Below are 17,076 nucleotides of genomic sequence, written 5' to 3' on the forward strand. Positions count from 1 at the left end.
GTAAGCTGGTAAATACAAACCCTTGGTGAATCTTCTAGCAGTGGGAGGAGGTGAGCATCAGACCACTGGGCAAAGGAGAGGTCAGAATATGCATGGAAGTGTGGACAGGAAACAGGGCATGAGGAGCTCAGGCTTGAGAAAACCGGGCAAGAACTGGGATTAGGAAGAAGTGAGCATCTGTCAATCTGAAGGGCAAGACTTGGGCCTTATTCATTACTGTGACCCCATCCTGAGCAGAGATCTGGCCGGTGAGTGAGTCCCCCAGGGCCAAGAAGCAGGGCAAGCCTCAAATGCCCCCACTGCCAGGTCTGTTATAGTCTGAAAACCTGAACTTTTGTACAGATCCCTTCTTGAGCCTTGGGAGATTTTATTTTTCCTTACTGCTCCCAGAAGAAGCCATCTGCTTAAGAACCAAAGAAAGCCTATTTCAGTGGATGTAGGGCTCCTTTCTCTCATCAGAAGGTCTCTGTGGCAAGAGGCATGACTGCCAGGGATGTTCCCAACCGTGGTATTAGAGTACAGGTCTCAAAATGTGCAGTGAACTGCTACCACACAGTGTCCTTCATCCCTGTGGGATGCACACATGGCCTTGCCTTATTAGGGACAGGTCCTCCTTCATCTGGTGTGAGGTAGGTGCTGGGGCCCAAGTCCCAGGATGCCCCAGCCCTTTGAGGAGTCCTGGAAATGGAGAGGACAGGGTCTTCTGCTCTGAGTATGGGGGAGGGACCAGCTGGAGGGGCTCAGGTGATGTGGGGGATAATGCAAGGGTGGAGAGAGAAGGCCAGGGGCCCTCGGAGCAGTGCTTCCAGGGCAACTGAGGGAAAGGAGACCTGAAGGCCCCAGCTCAACATGGGGAAATGCATAGGGGAATCCAGTTGACAAAGGCGGCCCAGGGCTTCCTCCTCGCTGGTCCTGCTGAGAGAGAAGAGGGAGGGGCACCTGATACTCCTTCCAGCAGTGCTGCCTGTGCCCCCCTCATCCCATGCATTCCTGCCCATCCCCCTTATTTGCCTGAGGCAGAAAGCAGCAGCATTTGGTGTTGCAATCCCGGCCAGTTCTCTCTGTTTCCCCCTCAGCATGAGAGTGGGTCGGTCCCTTTACCAGAGCGAGTTGTAGAAGGCAGGAGTGGAGCTCCCAGACTGCGTCAGGCTAGGATCCGCCTCTCAGAGTCTCCTGGAACACAGCAGCTGCCTCTTCGAAACGCTTCGGTCCCAGAGGAACGAGAAAGAGGAAAGTTTAGGCGTCAGTGGGGTAAGGGAACTTAAAACTGCCCCCTTTCCCAAACTGGCTCCAGTTCCGAGTACCACTAACATTGTGACATTGTGGTAGTAGCTTAACTAGAAAATGTCAATGTAGACCTGATCCCCACCCGATCCCACTCAAATTCCTCTTCAGCTTCCAACCTCAGACCCATTACCTGCAGTCCCATCAAGCCTTTGCCCAGGTGAAAGAGGCCCCAGGGCCAGCCAGGCTACAAAGTAAGGGCTACCTGGGCATCAGCCAGGGCCCACACCGGCTGACCCGGCTGTTCATGGCAGAATGAGTGATTTCCAAATAACCTGATAAAGACAAAGTGGCCAAAAGTCCAGGTCCTCCCTCGGCACCCGGCCTTGCCCTGACATCCCAGCATAGAGGCCAACCCCCCCACCTACCGGTGGTCCCAGGGGTTGAGCTTCGAGGCCTGGGTGAAGAGGACCACGGCCTTGTAGTGGAAACCATTTTGGGCAAAGCTGGTACCAAACTCTGGGGAGGAGAGAGGGTAGGAAGGTTCAGATGGGGCTATCGCAGGGAGGGATGGGTGAGGAAGGAGAGAGAAAGAATCTCACTCCTGGCTCTGTTGTAAGGCAGCTGCCAGCAGTTCTAGAGATGGGAAGCAAAGTCAAGCAGGACTCAAGGCCTCAGCCTTCCCAAATCCTTCTCCTTTGTTTAAACAGTTTGTGTCAGGCAACTCATGTAATCCTCGTGACAGGTCTGCAAGATGGCATCAGCTCTACTTTCTTGCAGAGGAAACTACCCTGGGTCAGGGTGACAGTGATGGAGCTGGATCCCAGGTCTTTTAATCCTAGGGCCAGAGAACTCCTTCTACTGATCACTGCCCTCTACCCTTAGATTGCATAACTTCCCAGAGCCCTCTGGCACCCCTTCCACTGGTTCCAGCTGAGGTTCTTCTGCCCTCCTCATCTCTGCCTTATGACTCTGCCTGGAGCTCTCTTCTTTTGGAGTGCTTCCTTCCTCCTAACTCATCTTCTCTTGGGGACCCAAGCTCCTGCCTTGGGGCTCCTGACTCAGTCCCTTTTCTCTGCAGGCACTGGGGGGCCAATCCACAACCTTGCACAAAGCCAGAGACACAAAGGTACTAGATAGATCCAGTGAGTCCTGTGAGCAGAAAGGAAAGTTAAGGAGGGGCAGGGATGAGGTATGTCCTAGAGTAGTAGGAGGAGAGGGTGGGCAGAGACCGTAAAGGGAAGGAAGGGGGCTCTTACCCCTTCCTCGCAACACTGTCCCTGAGCTGGGTTCCCAGAGCTGGACGGGGGGCTCTCATCCCCATCTGCAATGCCTCAGCCTGGAAGGTGAGGCAGGAAGGTGAATAGGTGCAGTGTTGGGATTGCTTGCTTTTCCAGCCCCCCCTCCTGGTACCTGGTGCTCTTGGTACCTGCCTGTAGACATTCACATTGGACTCCCCGCCATCCTGCTCCAAACGCTCCCTTCGCTTCCGATCCTTTTGTCATGACGCTCTAATGACAATGACGAGGAAGAGGAAGATGTATTTTGAGCACTATACTTAAACACCCGCGCGCGCACACACACACACACACACAAGTTGTATCCTGAGACCAGTTCTTCATGTGGACAATATATATGGTACCGTACTAAGAGCTTTGCATACACTATCTCATTTAATCCTTGCAGCTCTATGAGGTAGGTTTTGTTGTCATCCTCATTTTACAGGTGAAAAAGCAGGTAAGACGGTCATCAGGCAGAGGGGTCATAGTAAGGAGGCAGATTCCAGCCCAGACAGCATAGTGTGACTCTAGAACCATGGCACCAAATGGCCTCCAGGAGACCCTCCAGTCCCTGAGCCCCGTGGGGGCCCCTGGCCATCTAGAGTTCTCTCTTCTTCCCTCCCCCAAGTCCCTCTGGGCCCCTACTCCTTCTGCCCTCCAGCTCCCTTCTTTTTGAGTCGTTTCTTCTCTGCTTTCCGTTTCATGCGCTCCTGCTCGGACACCAGCTCCTCAGCCAGGCGGTTGGCTTCCTGGAAGAGGAAGGGCAGGTGGCAGGAAAAGAGAAAGTGAAAGGGAGGTAAGCAGTATGAACGAATCTTGAAAGCTCCAGATTAGGAGAGAATATAGACATGGGAATCTGGAGACTGGGAGAACTAGAGTCTCACCTCTTCAGTCAGCAGGAGCCTCTGCGGCATGGCCACCTGAAGCAGGTTGTCTGAGTCACTGAGGCAGGATGCTGAGGCAGAAGGGCTTTGAGGGCAGGGCTTAGACCCTCGTGGAGGGTATAGGAAGGACTTTTGGAGACCACAGGAGGTGCCCAGTCTCTCAGCCTCCTTGGCCTTGTCATTCTGTCCAGTAGTTTCCCCCTCATAACAGAAATGGTCCGGAGGGAGTCTGTCAGGAGGGAGAAAGAGAAGGGAAAGGAAGAACGTGAGAGAGAGGAGCATCTGAAAGCCAGCCCCCCCCACCCCCAACCAGGGTACCAGCCTTAATCCCTGGGCCCGGCCCCTGCACTCCCCACCACGGTGCCACAGCTGCAGCCGCCTGCCGCTCCCACCCACACGGATCCGACGCAGGCCCTGGGGATCATTCTCCACAAGCCGTCGAAAAAAATCCACTATGTCTTGGGAGGGGGTGGGGAGGGGACATTAGGTTGGTGTTGTGGGGAACTCTGGGAGACAGCAAGGAGCTTGGCTGGGTTGACCGCTCCACCGCGGCAACCAGTAACCAGCCACCCAGCCTGGAAAACCTTACTGGCCGACCTCTCCCTGCTCAGCACCTCAAAACATGCTGCTCCTGACTTTCACATGTATCACCTGCCTTCCCAAGAGCTGAGGGTGGCATTCAGTCCAGGCTTCTCTGACATCCTGCCATTAGGTCAGCCACACTGATGCCCCTGAAATGGAGCCCTCTTACCTGCTCTTCCAGCGGTGTCCCCTGCTATATCCTTGAATATGAACACCCCCATATAGTCCACCCTGGAGCTACCTCAACGCCTAAATGAGTGCCACAGTTCCTGGCTGGCCTCTCCCCGGCACTTTATCTGTTTTTCCCCCAAACCAAGCTCTCAGCAATTACGCCCCTACTCAGAATTTTCCAGTAATCTCCCACTGCCAGGGCCACAGGCAGGATTGAGTCTAGCCTGGGATTTGGAGCCTTCCAAAAAGCTCCCTGGCTGACCTTTCCAGTTTTCCCTTGCAATCCTCTCCTACTTAGCCGCTGTCCTCCCTCTGCCACCAGGCTTCTTCCAGCCTTGGGGTCTTCCCCCAGCTGTCCTCAAATCCCTCCTGGCTCTGAGCTTCTTTCTCACAACTTGCCTCACCTTCAAGAGTTCAAATTCCATCTCCCCACAAAGCCTTCCCAGACCCTTTCGTTTCCAGTTATCTCTGCCCTCACTCAACCAAGCTGCATTAACATAGCCTATGTTATATAATTTAAAACCTTATTATTCATTGCTTTTTATTGCTCTCTTAATTAGCCAGGTAGCATAGAACCGGAGAGAACACTGTCCTGGAGCACAGCTGCTTGCATCTTAGTTCTGGCTCTGCCACTACTGGGCTGTTTGATTTTGGACAAGTCATTTAACCTCTCTGGACCTCAGCTTCCTCATTCACAAAATGAGGCAAGACTCTTCAAGGCTTGGCCTGTACATTCTGTGGTTCTAATGAGGATTGTTTCCTTAGTTAGTGTAAGCCATCTTTAAAAACAAACAAAAAGGGCTTCCCTAGTGGCACAGTGGTTGAGAGTCCGCCTGCCGATGAAGGGCACATGGGTTCGTGCCCCGATCCGGGAAGATCCCACATGCCGCGGAGCGGCTGGGCCCGTGAGCCATGGCCGCTGAGCCTGCGCGTCTGGAGCCTGTGCTCCGCAACGGGAGAGGCCACAACACTGAGAGGACCGCGTACCGCAAAAAAACAAAACAAAACAAAACAAAAAAAGGACTGCCTTGACCTTCTATCTCTCCTCAAAACACGGTCTATACTACTCTCTTAATTCACTACCTGGCCACACATGATCTGACCACCAAATCTCTTCATGAAATCATCTCCTACCCTCTTGCCCTCCTCCAACTGCAGTGGTCTCCTTTGAAGTTCCTACAATACACCAAGTGTGCTCCCATTTCAGGGCTTTTGTGTTTGTTATTTCATCTGCTTGGAATGCTCTTTCCGCAGTGAATGGCTCACTCCTTCATCCCCTTCAGATCCCTGCTTAAATCTTCTGAGGGAGGACTTCTCTGACCACTCCCTTTAAAAAGCAAAACCTCTCAGTTCCATTCAGTGTTCGCTATCCTCCTTCTTGCTTTACTTTTCTTTGCACTTCTCATATTTGACATACTATATCATTTATTTGTTGAGTGGCTGCCCCCACTAGACACTGCTAATTCACTGACCATAGGAATTTTTGTCTGTTTGGTTTACTGCTTTCTTCCCAGTGCCTAAAACAGTGTTCAGTACATAGTTGGTGCTCAGTAAGGTGTGTGCTGAATGAGCAAAGGCAGACAGATGGGTGAGGAGGCTATTGTAATAGAGATGCAGCCAGGAGCTGTGCCTGAAGAACACTGTGTGATCCAGTGAGTTTGCACTTTGTCCTGTTGGTGGTGGAAGTGGATCTAATCTGGGAAGCGAAATGCTCAAATGAAATTGTACTGGGGAAAGAGATGAGTCTAGGGGTGAAATGTTTAGTTAGCAGGTCATTAGAACTGTTCAGGCCAGAAAGATTGAGTTCTTGAACTAAGGTAGTGGCAGCAGAAGTAGGAATGGAAATAATGGATTTGATAGAAGAGACACTTCAGAAGTAGATTTTGTGACTGACTACACAGGTGAGGTAAAGAAAAGGGGAAGAATATGTAGAATGATTCTCAGATTTCTGAATTAAGCAACTGGATGGAAGTTTGTGTTATTAACCAAGATTAAGATGAGAGAAAACGCAACAAATTTGCAAAGATGATGAATTAACTTCTGGACTTGTTGAGTTTGGTTTTAGAGATAACCAGGTAGCAGTTGGAAGTATAGCTTTCCAGTGCTCCCAAATCTGATCCTCTCCCTCCCTCTATAACCCTACCACCTCCTTCAGGACATCCAAATCCATGTGCCAGACCAGGACGTTCAAACCACTTGCTGCCCTCTTGCTCGCCTCTTCTCTCAAACCCATAACTAAGGTCTCACTTCAGTGACGTACTCTTAACGTTTCCTTGCTTTAGTGTCTTTGCTCACACTGTTCCCTCTGTTCATAATATCTTTCCCCAAGCAACTCCTACCCACTCCCCAATCCTCAACTAAGAGACCCTCGTCTGCCCGATCCTGCCCACTTCAAGCATTTATCACCGTTGAGTCGTCCCCGCCCCCTCCACTTGCGTTGTGTTTCTTGGCAGTAGGGCACACAGTTACGCCTCTTCCAAAGCCCTGGTGCAGCCCCGCGCGGCGCCGGGCCGGGACGGGCAGGGCTCAACACGGAAGGTTGAAAAGAGGCGTGACTGTAAAGGGAACGGGCCGAAGAGCGGCTAAGAGTTATGTTTTTTGTTTTTTTGGCCGCGCCGCGAGGCTTGCGGAATCTTAGTTCCCAGACCAGGTACTGATCCCTACCCTCGGCAGTGAAAGCGCGGAGTCCTAACCCCTGGATCTCCAAGAGACCGAATTCCTTGCAGAGTTTGGGGACAGCAGCGACCCCCCAGCGGGCAGCCGGGCCGCAGAGGACAGACTATAGGAAAGGAAGGCGGCGGCGCGTCTGGGGGCCTCGGGGTAGGTGAGCTGGAGCCCTCTGCCCATCACGTGAAGCACAAAATCCTACTGAAAACAGATCTAATTGGGGCTGCCCCAGTCTTCCTGGACCCCCTCCGGTCTTGTCTCACCTGCTTACCTAGCTTGACCAGCCCCACAGTCTTCGGAATCGGTGCCATCGCCGTCAACAGTGACCCGAAAGTGAAAGTGGCATTCGACACCGGCCGAAGGGCAGAGTAGGACAGAGTAGGCAGCCATCTTTGTTGGGGGCAGAAGCCTCCGCTTACGGAGCGCGAGAGAGTGCATGACGGTCCCGGCGGCTCCCGGGCCGGAGACGACGGCTCCGGGGATGGGGCGGAGCCCCGGCTACGGCAGGCGTTGGGCAGTACGGGGAGGTGGGAATCGTTAGCTTCGTTCCGGACAAGCTGTCCCATGGCCCAAGCGTCTCGCTCTGGTGGCCTTCTGCCTCCGCTGGCTACCGTGCCGCCGTTACGGGCGCAGGCCGGGGGCGCTGAGGAGGAGCAGTGGCAGAGAAAGCGGGCAGGCGCTCTCCGCCGGGACGTTCGTGGCTGGCTGCGGCTGCCGGTTGCCCGAAGCATCCCCTGCCTGGACCCACGGCCCGGCGGAGCTCCGAGAGGGCAGCCGTGGTGTGCGGTGCCGGCGGACGCAGGAGAGCACCGTGAGGCTGGCGCTGTGGACTGGGGGCGGGAGCCGGCAGCTGGCGGCCCGACCCCTCCAGCGCTGCAGCGTCTCCGGGCGGTGTTGCTTCGGCTGCACCACGAGCGGCAGGAGCTCCTCCACGCACAGGACTGCGCCCGCCACCTACAGGCGACCGTGCGCCTCCTGAGGATCCTGAGTCCCGGCGCTCCATCCCCCAGCCACTTGCCTCAGCTGTGCAGCGACCTGTTGGGGCACTCTTCCGGAGGCGCGGTCCTGCGAAACGGCCTTCAGGAGACACCCGAGCCGCTACTCCTGGCACGATCCGTCGGACTAGCCGCCCAGCGCCTGGATGCTACTATCGAGATGCAGCTTCGGGCTCTGGGCCAGGCGCCCGCCAGCCCGGGCCTATCGTCCCAAATCGCCGACCTGCTGCTGGCACTTCCCGCCTACCACCAGCTGCAGGGAAAAGCCTTGAGCTACGTTCCAGGGGCAGCGCGCCCTTATCCCCCGGCCCGTGTGCTCCGCCTCCTGACGGGGGAGCGGGGTTGCCAGGTGGCAGGTTGGCTGGATGAGGCGCTCAGGGGATCTGACTTGAGGGACCAGCTCCGCAGGCGGTGCCAAGAGGAGCGGGAGCTGCTGCCAGGGCTACTGGGCCTGATGGGGGGCGTGACGGGTTCAGCCAGCAGTGGACTGGGGCTTGGAGGGGCTGGGGCCCTGTGGAGCCAGTACTGGACCATGCTGTGGGCAGCCTGTGCTCAGAGTCTGGACCTAAGTCTAGGACCCTGGAGGGACCCCAGGGCAGCGGCACAACAGCTGAGTCAGGCACTGGGTCAGGGTGAGTGATGGGCCTGGGTGGGTGTTTGGGAAGGCTGGGATCTCTTCTGTATTCACCTCACTCACTTGCCACCTGACTACAAAAACAGGCTCTTTAGAATGAACATACCCCACCCCACCCCACCCCCGGGGATTCAGGCTATAGCTTCTGGGCTTTCAAGGCAAAGTCTTGCTTTCCATGCCAGCCTTGAGTCTTGGGGGAAGCCTCCCCTCTTCCCCCATCATTGAGTGGGGGCAGTGTTGGGCAAAGAGGGACCCTGTTTTCAGGCTCCAGTCATTTCTCCCACTAGCATCACTGCCTCAGGAGTGTGAGAAGGAGCTGGCTTCTTTGTGTCACAACCTAATTCATCAGTCTCTTATCTGGAGCTGGGATCAAGGTGAGAAGGAAGGGGCAATGGCAGTGACACAAGCCCCAGACTGCTCCTTCCTTATCAAACCATACCCCCTCATCTTCAGGCTTCTGCCAGGCCTTGGCATCTGCTAGTGGAAATCAGAGCAGCCTTCCCTCATCCTCTCATACCACTGAACTTTTGCAACAGCTCTTCCCTCCTCTCTTGGATGCCCTTCGAGAACCCAGGTCAGGACTGCTCCTCTGCCGGCCTCCAGGTGAGACAAGGTATTGGGGATGGGGGGATAAGAGAACAGCTGGACATCTCCTTATTCCTTAATCTGTTCTGAAGCCTGCCTCCTCCCAAAGGTGTTCTGTGGCCCTTCAGATACTCTGTCCCTCCTCTCCCCAGGTCCTGCCCCCCTTGCCCTGGGGCTCTGTACCCTGCAGACCATCTTGCTCTGGTTTTGGGGCAGAACTCAGCAGCATCTGGCAGCGTGGGCCCCAGGTTCCTTCCTGCTCCTGATCCAGAAGGATTTACCTGTGAGTAGCTAGGGAATGGGGAGGGGAGCATCCCGGGCTGGGCTCGGATCTCACTCCCTGTTTCTGCCAAAGCCTTTATTATATGAGGCAGAAGCTTTGTCTAGCCTGGCCTCAGAGGAAAGCTTGGCCCTGGAGGTGGAGCAGCAGCTGGGCCTGGAGATCCAGAAGCTGACTGCACAGATCCAGGTAAGGAGAGCAGGAGACCTGACGGGCCAGCTTTGGGGTTGGTGGGGAGGTTGTGGTGGTGGTAGAACAACTCAGTGCTTGGAATCGCCACTAAATTTATCTTTTCTTGCTCTTCACTTCTTGTCCTCTCTTTATTATGGAAAATTTCAAAAAAATACAAAAGTAGAGAGAAGAGTATAATGGACCCCCATATTCCTACCACTGAGGCTTTAATACTCGTCAACTCATGGTCAATTTTACTTCACTTATATATCCCACCCCCAGCTCCCATGTCAGGCTCTCATTTTGTGATGTTAACAGCCACTGATGATTGATGATCATTGTCTATATCCGTTATTTCATTAGAGGGTGCAAGGTGGTGACATTCCAATTCTATCATTCCTTCTTCATTATTAGTTGGATTACTCTTATAAAGTGAAACTTGCCCTCATAAATTACTTGGTTACTTTGGGGTATAATTTGTAGAGAAACAGCAAGATAAATGATTGACTTTTCCTTTTATTTACTAGTTTTTGATATGTTTCTCCTGTTTTCTAAAAGCGTAATTTGTACTTTTATTAAAACTGAAATAAAGTATTATTTTAGAAGGCTTCTAATGAAAAAATAGCACTTTAATTGCCCCTCCCCAACTTCGATTTCTGATCCTTGTTCCACACTGGTAACTTCCATCCACTCTTGGCTGTTTCTTCTAATATTTTCTTATTTTCTTCTAAATTTATGAATTAAACTATTATACGTCTAGCTTTTCCCCATTTTACACAGTATCTGTTCCTACTATGGATGATGTCTCTCTGCTTTTTGTTCTCTTCCTGCCCAAATGTCTACTCGTTGCTCTGAATAGGGGCATGGCTGTAGAGTTCAGTCCCTGTCCCGCTCCTCCTTTTCTCTCTGCATTCCACAGTGCCTTGGTGCTGTAGACCACCCCACCCCCCCGCCCCCAGTTTAGCCCTAATCCACCATCTGCATCTGCCCGTTGGGCATTTATACCTCAATTTACTGCTGCCTCTTTCAACTCAACATGTCCCAGAACAGGCTTTTCATGAGTAGGGTGGACAGTGACGGTTGTGGGAGCTCTGGGAAGGGAAGGCCTTGGTGGACACATGGTAACAGAAGTTCCTTACAGGGTCTATGGCTGAAGCTGGTGGCTGGGCAGCCTCAGAGGAGCAGCAGGGGTTACTGGATGTGGGTAGTTCATAGTTCTTGGGGGAGTACTGGCGAGATGGTCTGACCAAAGCAGAAGCTGTGTGTGTGTGTGTGTGTGTGTGTGTGTGTGTGTGTGTGTGTGTGTGTACATAAGCATACACTTGCCCTCGCATGTGCATCTCAAGGGTGGGGGTGGAGAATTATGAAGGAGTAGGTTGTCATCAAGTTGTGGAGGGCACTGAACACCAGCTCACAGATTTTGGACTGTATCTCATAAGTGATAGGGAGCCATTGTAAGAGCAGGAGGGGAACAGTGAAGACAGTGATAGAGTTTGATCCAGCTATAGTGGTCAGGATAGAAGGGAGGTGGGGAGACATAATATGAGAAGGGTCCAGCTCTTGGTAGTTGCAGTGAGAACAGAGCAAAAGGGGCAGGAACAGTGTGCTCATCATGTGAACCAAACACTGTCCAAAGCAGTTTCATGCCTTGCTTCTCTGCCTGATGACTGCACTATTGGGCATCCGCTCTGGGCATTCTACCACATACAGCACTGGGACGAAAAAGAAGAATCAGATGTGAGTTTTCTCCTCAGCAGGACTGTAATGTCCCACAGAAAAAACTGTCCCATAGTGTGACCTTGTATTTTCCGAGTGTTGAGTGCAGAATTTCCTAACAAATGTCAGTTGACGAAAGCGTAATTTCTTTGTTATATATAAGGAAGAAGGGGGTTCTGGTGTTTGGGATAAGGGAAGAAGAGTTTAGATTTAGACTTGGTGGGAGAGAGCCCATGTATCAGGAGCCACATGGGCTCTCTCCCACCAAGTCTGGCCCCTGCCAGGTCCTTTCCTCTCTTCAGGTTCTCAGGCATACAGTCACCTTTTCCTTAGACCTGCCACTACACACCCCTCTTATTGAGTTCTTCTCTTAGATGGGCTGTAGAGACTCCTCCTTTTTGCTGTCTTCTCCCCCTCCAAAAACAAAACCTATCAAACCAAAGAAACCAAACCAGCACATGGGCCTTTTCTTGCTTTGTGGGTTACAATGCTCTGGAGAAATGGAAGTGGCTATAAAGAATATTCAGTGTGAGGACATTCCAAAGGTTCCTGAATCTTAGAAAGTTATATTCATTGCTCCTGGTCTACACACAGTTCTTGCCTTCCTTTTATAGATGACAGACAGAAGATCGTACAATTCCCTTTTCTTTCTTCAGCCTCTGCCTGTCTGCAGATCATGAAGATCTCTCTCTAGCATCTGCTTTTGAACACTGGCGGTGGTGAGGGTGTCTCCCTTTTTTTTTTCCTATTAACGTTCCTATGGAACAAAATTAACATGGAGGATTTCCATCCTCTGAACCAAGCTGAGGAGAGCAGGGTAGTCTTAGGGCAACTGTCCATAATCTTTTCTCGGTCCAGACCTCTTGGAAAATCCAATAAAAGCCATAGTATCTCTCCTCAGAAAATGCCCAAGCCCATACAATTCTGTTCTGGGGCTTTATGGATGCCAGGTTAAACACCTCAGATTTAGAAGAGCATATAACTTGACAAGTCCCTCAGAGATAAGCCCCTTTTACTTTCTCCTTATCCCCACAGCTCCTGCCTGAAGAGTCACTAAGTTTCTTTTTTCAAGAATGTCATAAACGAGCCACACAGGACTTCGAACTCCACATGCCACGGGGTCGGTACTGGCGGCATCGCCTCTGTCCTGGTAAGTCCTCATGCCAGCGTTCCCTTCCAGGCTTCTCAGGGGGTAACAGTGTCCTGGCCCCTCCAAATCCTGGCTCCACTCCTCTGTCTCCATCCTGTCCTCACCTTCTGTGTCCCCTCACCCTGAAATCCTACCCTCTTCCCCCAGATGCTCCATTAGGGGCTTGATGGATCTCCCTAGCCTCATATCCTGTCCTTTCTCTTCTCTCACTCCAGAACTTCCCAGCATTCCTAGTGAGTATGCTGGGTTGGTGGTCCGCAGGGTACTGGAGCCTGTGTTGCAAGGACTGCAAGGACTGCCACAGCAAGCCCAGGCCCCTGCCCTCAGCCTGGTGCTGACTGCCATCCTGGGTGCCTGGCTTGACCACATCCTCACCCACGGGATCCGGTTCAGGTGGGGAGAAAAGGAGGCCGTGGCAGGGGGATGAATGGAACTGAAAAAAAGAGAGGGGATGGGTGGGGCAGAGCCGTTCCGAGAGGCAGGAGGGTCAGGGGGCCACACTGTACCTTGGCCTTCAGCCTGCAGGGGGCGCTGCAGCTCAGACAAGACTTTGGAGTGGTCAGGGAGTTGCTGGAGGAGGAGCAGTGGGGCCTGTCCCCAGAACTTCGCCAGACTCTGTTCACGCTCAGCATCTTCCAGCGGCTGGATGGGGCCCTGCTGTGTCTGTTGCAGCAGCCCCTGCCCAAGACTCAAGTCCACAGGGGGCCTCCCTGTTGCTGTGAGTCACTCTCCCTCCCCAACTCCAGGCTCTCTTTGCCCCTAGCTCATAACTTTATGTGACGCATCCCCCATCCTCATCATTGATCTGGCTTCTGCGTGTGCCCCCCTCCCACACACACACACACACCGCCAGCCACCTGCCTTCCACTCCTGCCTTACCAGGTGCATGTAATGAGGTCCAGACCATGGAATTGCCCAGCAGCAGCCTCAACAGCCTGGAGAGCTTGGAGCCCCCTCTTCGACCTGGAGCACTCCCAGCCCAGACAGCTCAGCTGCTAAGCACACTGTGGGGAGAAGGACCTAGTCCTGAGGCTTACCTGGTAGGAAATCAGCAGGCCTGGCTTGCCCTGAGGCAGCACCAGCATCCCCGCAGGCACTTACCTTTTCTTTCCTGCCTGAGGACCAGTTCTGAATCCTAAGGACCCTAATCAGAGCCCGTTAGAACTCCCTGTCTCTGTCTGAAAAAGCCCAGACATTTAGAAATGCATATTAAAAAAGCCTAATTGGGAGCTTGGAAGAAAGCATACCTGAGAACCACAAGCTACACAGAGCTTGGACTTAGAAACCTGGAGGTCAGCATCCTTGGGAGGCTTGGGCTTAGTCCCCCATCAGTGAAGACATCTCAGAGCTAGACACTAGCAGTAAGGGGCTAGATGCTGGGAGTAAGGCTTTAGGGTTGGATCCCAGGGGAAAGGGAAAGAGGAAAAGCAATAGAAAGCAGGGAGCCTAGATGCCACTTCCTCTTAACTCCCAGGAGCCAGGCTAAACACTAAAAGTTCGGGACACTACTACAAAGTTAATTCATCAGGAACCACAGAGGTGGAATAGGAATTTATACACCTGAATCAGTCCCACAGTGTATACTATATAATAGTACCCTGCACTCCCCTCCCCATCACTATTTTTAGTCATTTAAGAATATTGGGCTGTAGGACCTTCACGTGTAAGCTTCGCTACTCCAGAGTTCCATGTGTTTAATCTTAAACTACCCGAGTGGAGTTTACCCTCTGGTAGGTTTATTATAATCCCTGCCGTGGTGGTGCCCTCTCCTTGGAAGGGACCAGCACTTAAGACGGTATTAACGTAGATCTGGCACAGCAGGGTACAGAGGAGTAAAGGCTGCAAAAGACGTGTTATCGGAGCCAGGTGCAAACGGCTTTTGCACTATTTATTGTCTTCACCGTGATAAAGGGGGCTATTAATGACACGTTGTGTTTACTGACCGTGTACTTTGGGCGCCCCATACCCTGTGCCGAAATTATCTGTCTCCCTCCTGGCCTTCCTCCTCTTCTCGGCTGGGGAGCCCAGGGCGGCGGCCTGGGGACCAGCACCACCGACCGTGTCAGAGAAGCCGCACGAGGCGGAGGTCGGGGGACTGCGGAAGCGCGTAGCGGTCCACAGCGTCTCGTACTAGCGACACTTCCGCCCGCACGAGTCCTTCCGGGGTGAGGGTCACCATGGCAGCAGCCTTGGCCCGGCTCGGACTCCGCTCTGTCAAGCAGGTTCGGGTTCAATTCTGCCCTTTCGAGAAGAACGTGGAGTCGACAAGGTACGAGGGGGAAGGAGTGCGGACGCGAGGGGCGCGCCTTCCTCCCGCCGGGGGTCTAGCCCCCTCTGCCGGCCGCTCACGCCGTTTTCTCACCGCAGGACCTTCCTCCAGGCCGTGAGCAGCGAGAAAGTTCGCTGCACCAACCTCAACTGCTCGGTGATAGCGGACGTGAGACACGACGGCTCCGAGCCCTGCGTGGACGTGCTGTTCGGTGGGTCTGGTTGGGAGTCGGGAGGGAGTCGCTAGATCTCGGCGCTGGCCCCGCCGTCCTCCCGGTGCCTTACTCGTTTGTTTCTTCCCCAGGAGACGGGCATCGCCTGATTATGCGCGGCGCGCACCTCACCGCCCAGGAAATGCTCACTGCCTTCGCCTCCCACATCCAGGCCAGGGCTGCGGCGGGAAGCGGGGACAAGCCGGGCGCCAGTACCGGGCGCTGACAGCGCGGAAGAGACCAACAAGCAGGTTTTCACCTAAGACTGCTAAGGACACATCTAAGAAGAGCTTGACTTAATTACTCAAATCACTGTCTAGAAGACCACAGAGCGCAAAAGAGAAAAGAAAGAGCCCTGTGACTACAAATCCAACCAGTGTTTCTGGGACGAGACAAGATGGGGAGGGGTCTGGACAAATTTGAATTTTATTTCACTTTCTTACCATCACTCATTGCTTAACCCTTTTGAATTTGGCTTCTTCCAACACTACTCAAGGTACCTCTTAACTCTTATTAGAAATGCTGTTATCTCAGTCCTCATTTTTCCATTTCAGTAGCACCCGCCACTCTTAATTCCCTCCCTTGTGTAACTTCTTTTCCACTCAGGTCCTTTTTCTTCTTTTAACCATAAAGGCATACTACTCTCCTTCTTTCTCTTCTCTCTTTTATTTTTGGGGCATCTCATATTCTGTCATGACTTGAACTACCCTCTTGGGTTAAACGCTACATTTCTGTTTGGCTCTAATCTCAGATTCTGTGCTATAGTCAGGGTACTTACTACCAATTTTCTCCAAATTCCACCAACACTCTTTGTCTAACCCTAACCCGATAATCTTACATACTCTCTAAAGTTGACCCTTGAACAATGCAGGTTTGAATTGCAGAGGTCCTTTTACATGCCTGTTTTTCAAATAAATACATAGTACAAGTACTACACGATCTGTGGTTGTTTGAATCTGCGGTTGTGGAACTGTGGGTGCTGACTGTAAAGTTATCCCCCCATTCTTAACTCTGTGGAGCGGTTGGGCCCCTAACGCCCATCCCCACCCCCATTGTTTAAGGGTCATCTGTACTTGCCTCCTCCCCTGACTTCCTCATTCCTTTAAAAGGCACTTCATCTGCTCAGCCACTTGAGCTGGAAACCACAGCATTATCTCTGGTTCTGCCCGCTCCCTGAATATCCAGTCAGTAAGTTCATAATATTCTGTCTTAAACAAAAGCTCCTGAAATGTTCTCTACATTTCCATTCACTCTCCTGTATTATTGTTGCATTCTCCCACCTGGTCTCCTTTTTGCTAACCGTTTTTGCTGCTGCTTACTTTTATCTTTCCAAAGCATATCATTGGTTTTATTATTACAACTTGTTTCAGAGAACAGTGCCTAAAGTCCTTTTTAGGCACCCTGCCTAAAGTTTTTCATACTAGGTTACCACCCATTAATGTGGATCATGAAGTGAATTTAGGGGGTCAAATCAGCCTTTTAAAAACAAATAGAATAAAAAGTATCAGTAGATGGCACATGGACTGGGAAGTATTCTTTAAGAAACTTGTTTTAAGCGTATCATGAATATAGATATAGGTATTATATAAAGTATGTGTATGTGTGTCTATCTGCATGTACTTGGTTGCAGTATAGAATTATTTCTTACTGCAGGTTGTAGGAAAAAATAGCCACTGGTTTAGAGAAAAACTTCAGAATATTCAGCTAGGCAATCAAGAATCTCTGGACACTGGCTGCTGTGTACTTCACCAAATATATTTCCTCCTACCCCATTACTGCTTCTCTCTTAAGACGGTGATATCTTCAAAGGACTGGTTTTCCCCCCTCTCCCTTAAAGGAAAGAAAACTATCAGGAGACAGTATAGTGTAGTAAAAAGCCAGAATGCCTGGGATTGAAATCCTAGGTTTTCCCTTAAGTAGCTATGTAACTTTGGACACATTACTTAGTCTCTCAGTGCCTGTTTCTTCATTCGTAAAATGGGGATAATAGTACCTACCTCATAGAACTGTTGAGAGATTAAATGAATTGATATCTGGGACTTCCCTGGTGGTCCAGTGGTTAAGACTCTGCTCTTCCACTGCAGGGGGCACGGGTTCAATACCTGGTCAGAGAACTAAGATCCCTGCATGCAGCGTGGCCAAAGATCAATCAATCAATCAATAAACTGATATCTGTAAACTGCCTAGAATATTGAGTGAGCACAGCATAGCATCTAAGAGGCTGTGTGTTATAGGCCTCTTCATTGACGAAAGGATA

At 51.9% G+C, this 17,076-nt stretch overlaps 3 protein-coding genes across 5 annotated transcripts; 2 read left to right on the top strand and 1 right to left on the bottom strand.

The window, feature by feature from the left end:
* Positions 1–615: 615 nt before the first annotated feature.
* On the bottom strand, positions 616–7,246 carry TTC31 (tetratricopeptide repeat domain 31). The gene is given in 10 exon segments (XM_067704609.1): positions 616–915; positions 1,102–1,203; positions 1,418–1,559; positions 1,653–1,746; positions 1,822–1,869; positions 2,187–2,376; positions 2,484–2,733; positions 3,150–3,253; positions 3,389–3,617; positions 7,080–7,246. Coding segments are annotated over 10 exon segments (1,626 nt in total).
* Positions 7,247–7,372: 126 nt separating this feature from the next.
* Positions 7,373–14,184, top strand: CCDC142 (coiled-coil domain containing 142). 3 transcript variants are annotated; one of them, XM_067704600.1, is made up of 9 exons: positions 7,373–8,435; positions 8,725–8,811; positions 8,891–9,040; positions 9,175–9,305; positions 9,378–9,491; positions 12,225–12,339; positions 12,555–12,732; positions 12,858–13,057; positions 13,222–14,184. In XM_067704600.1, exons 1-9 carry the CDS (start codon positions 7,373–7,375, stop codon positions 13,476–13,478), a joined length of 2,295 nt encoding a protein of 764 aa, XP_067560701.1. In that variant the 3' UTR covers positions 13,479–14,184. The 3 variants fall into 3 exon arrangements, with proteins under 3 accessions (XP_067560701.1, XP_067560703.1, XP_067560704.1); XM_067704602.1 differs by lacking the exon at positions 8,725–8,811; XM_067704603.1 differs by lacking the exon at positions 12,858–13,057 and having other exon boundaries at positions 13,222–13,351.
* Positions 14,185–14,377: 193 nt separating this feature from the next.
* On the top strand, positions 14,378–16,336 carry MRPL53 (mitochondrial ribosomal protein L53). The gene is made up of 3 exons (XM_067704608.1): positions 14,378–14,608; positions 14,707–14,819; positions 14,912–16,336. The coding sequence occupies exons 1-3, from the start codon at positions 14,517–14,519 to the stop codon at positions 15,043–15,045; spliced, it is 339 nt and encodes a 112-aa protein (XP_067560709.1). The 5' UTR covers positions 14,378–14,516; the 3' UTR covers positions 15,046–16,336.
* The last annotated feature ends 740 nt before the right edge of the window (positions 16,337–17,076 follow it).

The sequence above is a fragment of the Pseudorca crassidens genome, chromosome 14 (genome assembly GCF_039906515.1).
Source record: "Pseudorca crassidens isolate mPseCra1 chromosome 14, mPseCra1.hap1, whole genome shotgun sequence".
Taxonomy (NCBI): domain Eukaryota; kingdom Metazoa; phylum Chordata; class Mammalia; order Artiodactyla; family Delphinidae; genus Pseudorca; species Pseudorca crassidens.

Excerpts from the sequence above, each read along its gene's own strand:
- CCDC142 (XM_067704600.1), top strand. The coding sequence starts at position 7,373 with ATGGCCCAAGCGTCTCGCTCTGGTGGCCTTCTGCCTCCGCTGGCTACC. Across the intron at positions 9,492-12,224 it reads AGCTGACTGCACAGATCCAG|CTCCTGCCTGAAGAGTCACT; the intron begins GTAAGGAGAGCA and ends TTATCCCCACAG. Across the intron at positions 12,733-12,857 it reads ACCCACGGGATCCGGTTCAG|CCTGCAGGGGGCGCTGCAGC; the intron begins GTGGGGAGAAAA and ends CTTGGCCTTCAG.
- MRPL53 (XM_067704608.1), top strand. The coding sequence starts at position 14,517 with ATGGCAGCAGCCTTGGCCCGGCTCGGACTCCGCTCTGTCAAGCAGGTT. Across the intron at positions 14,609-14,706 it reads AAGAACGTGGAGTCGACAAG|GACCTTCCTCCAGGCCGTGA; the intron begins GTACGAGGGGGA and ends TTCTCACCGCAG. Across the intron at positions 14,820-14,911 it reads CTGCGTGGACGTGCTGTTCG|GAGACGGGCATCGCCTGATT; the intron begins GTGGGTCTGGTT and ends TTTCTTCCCCAG.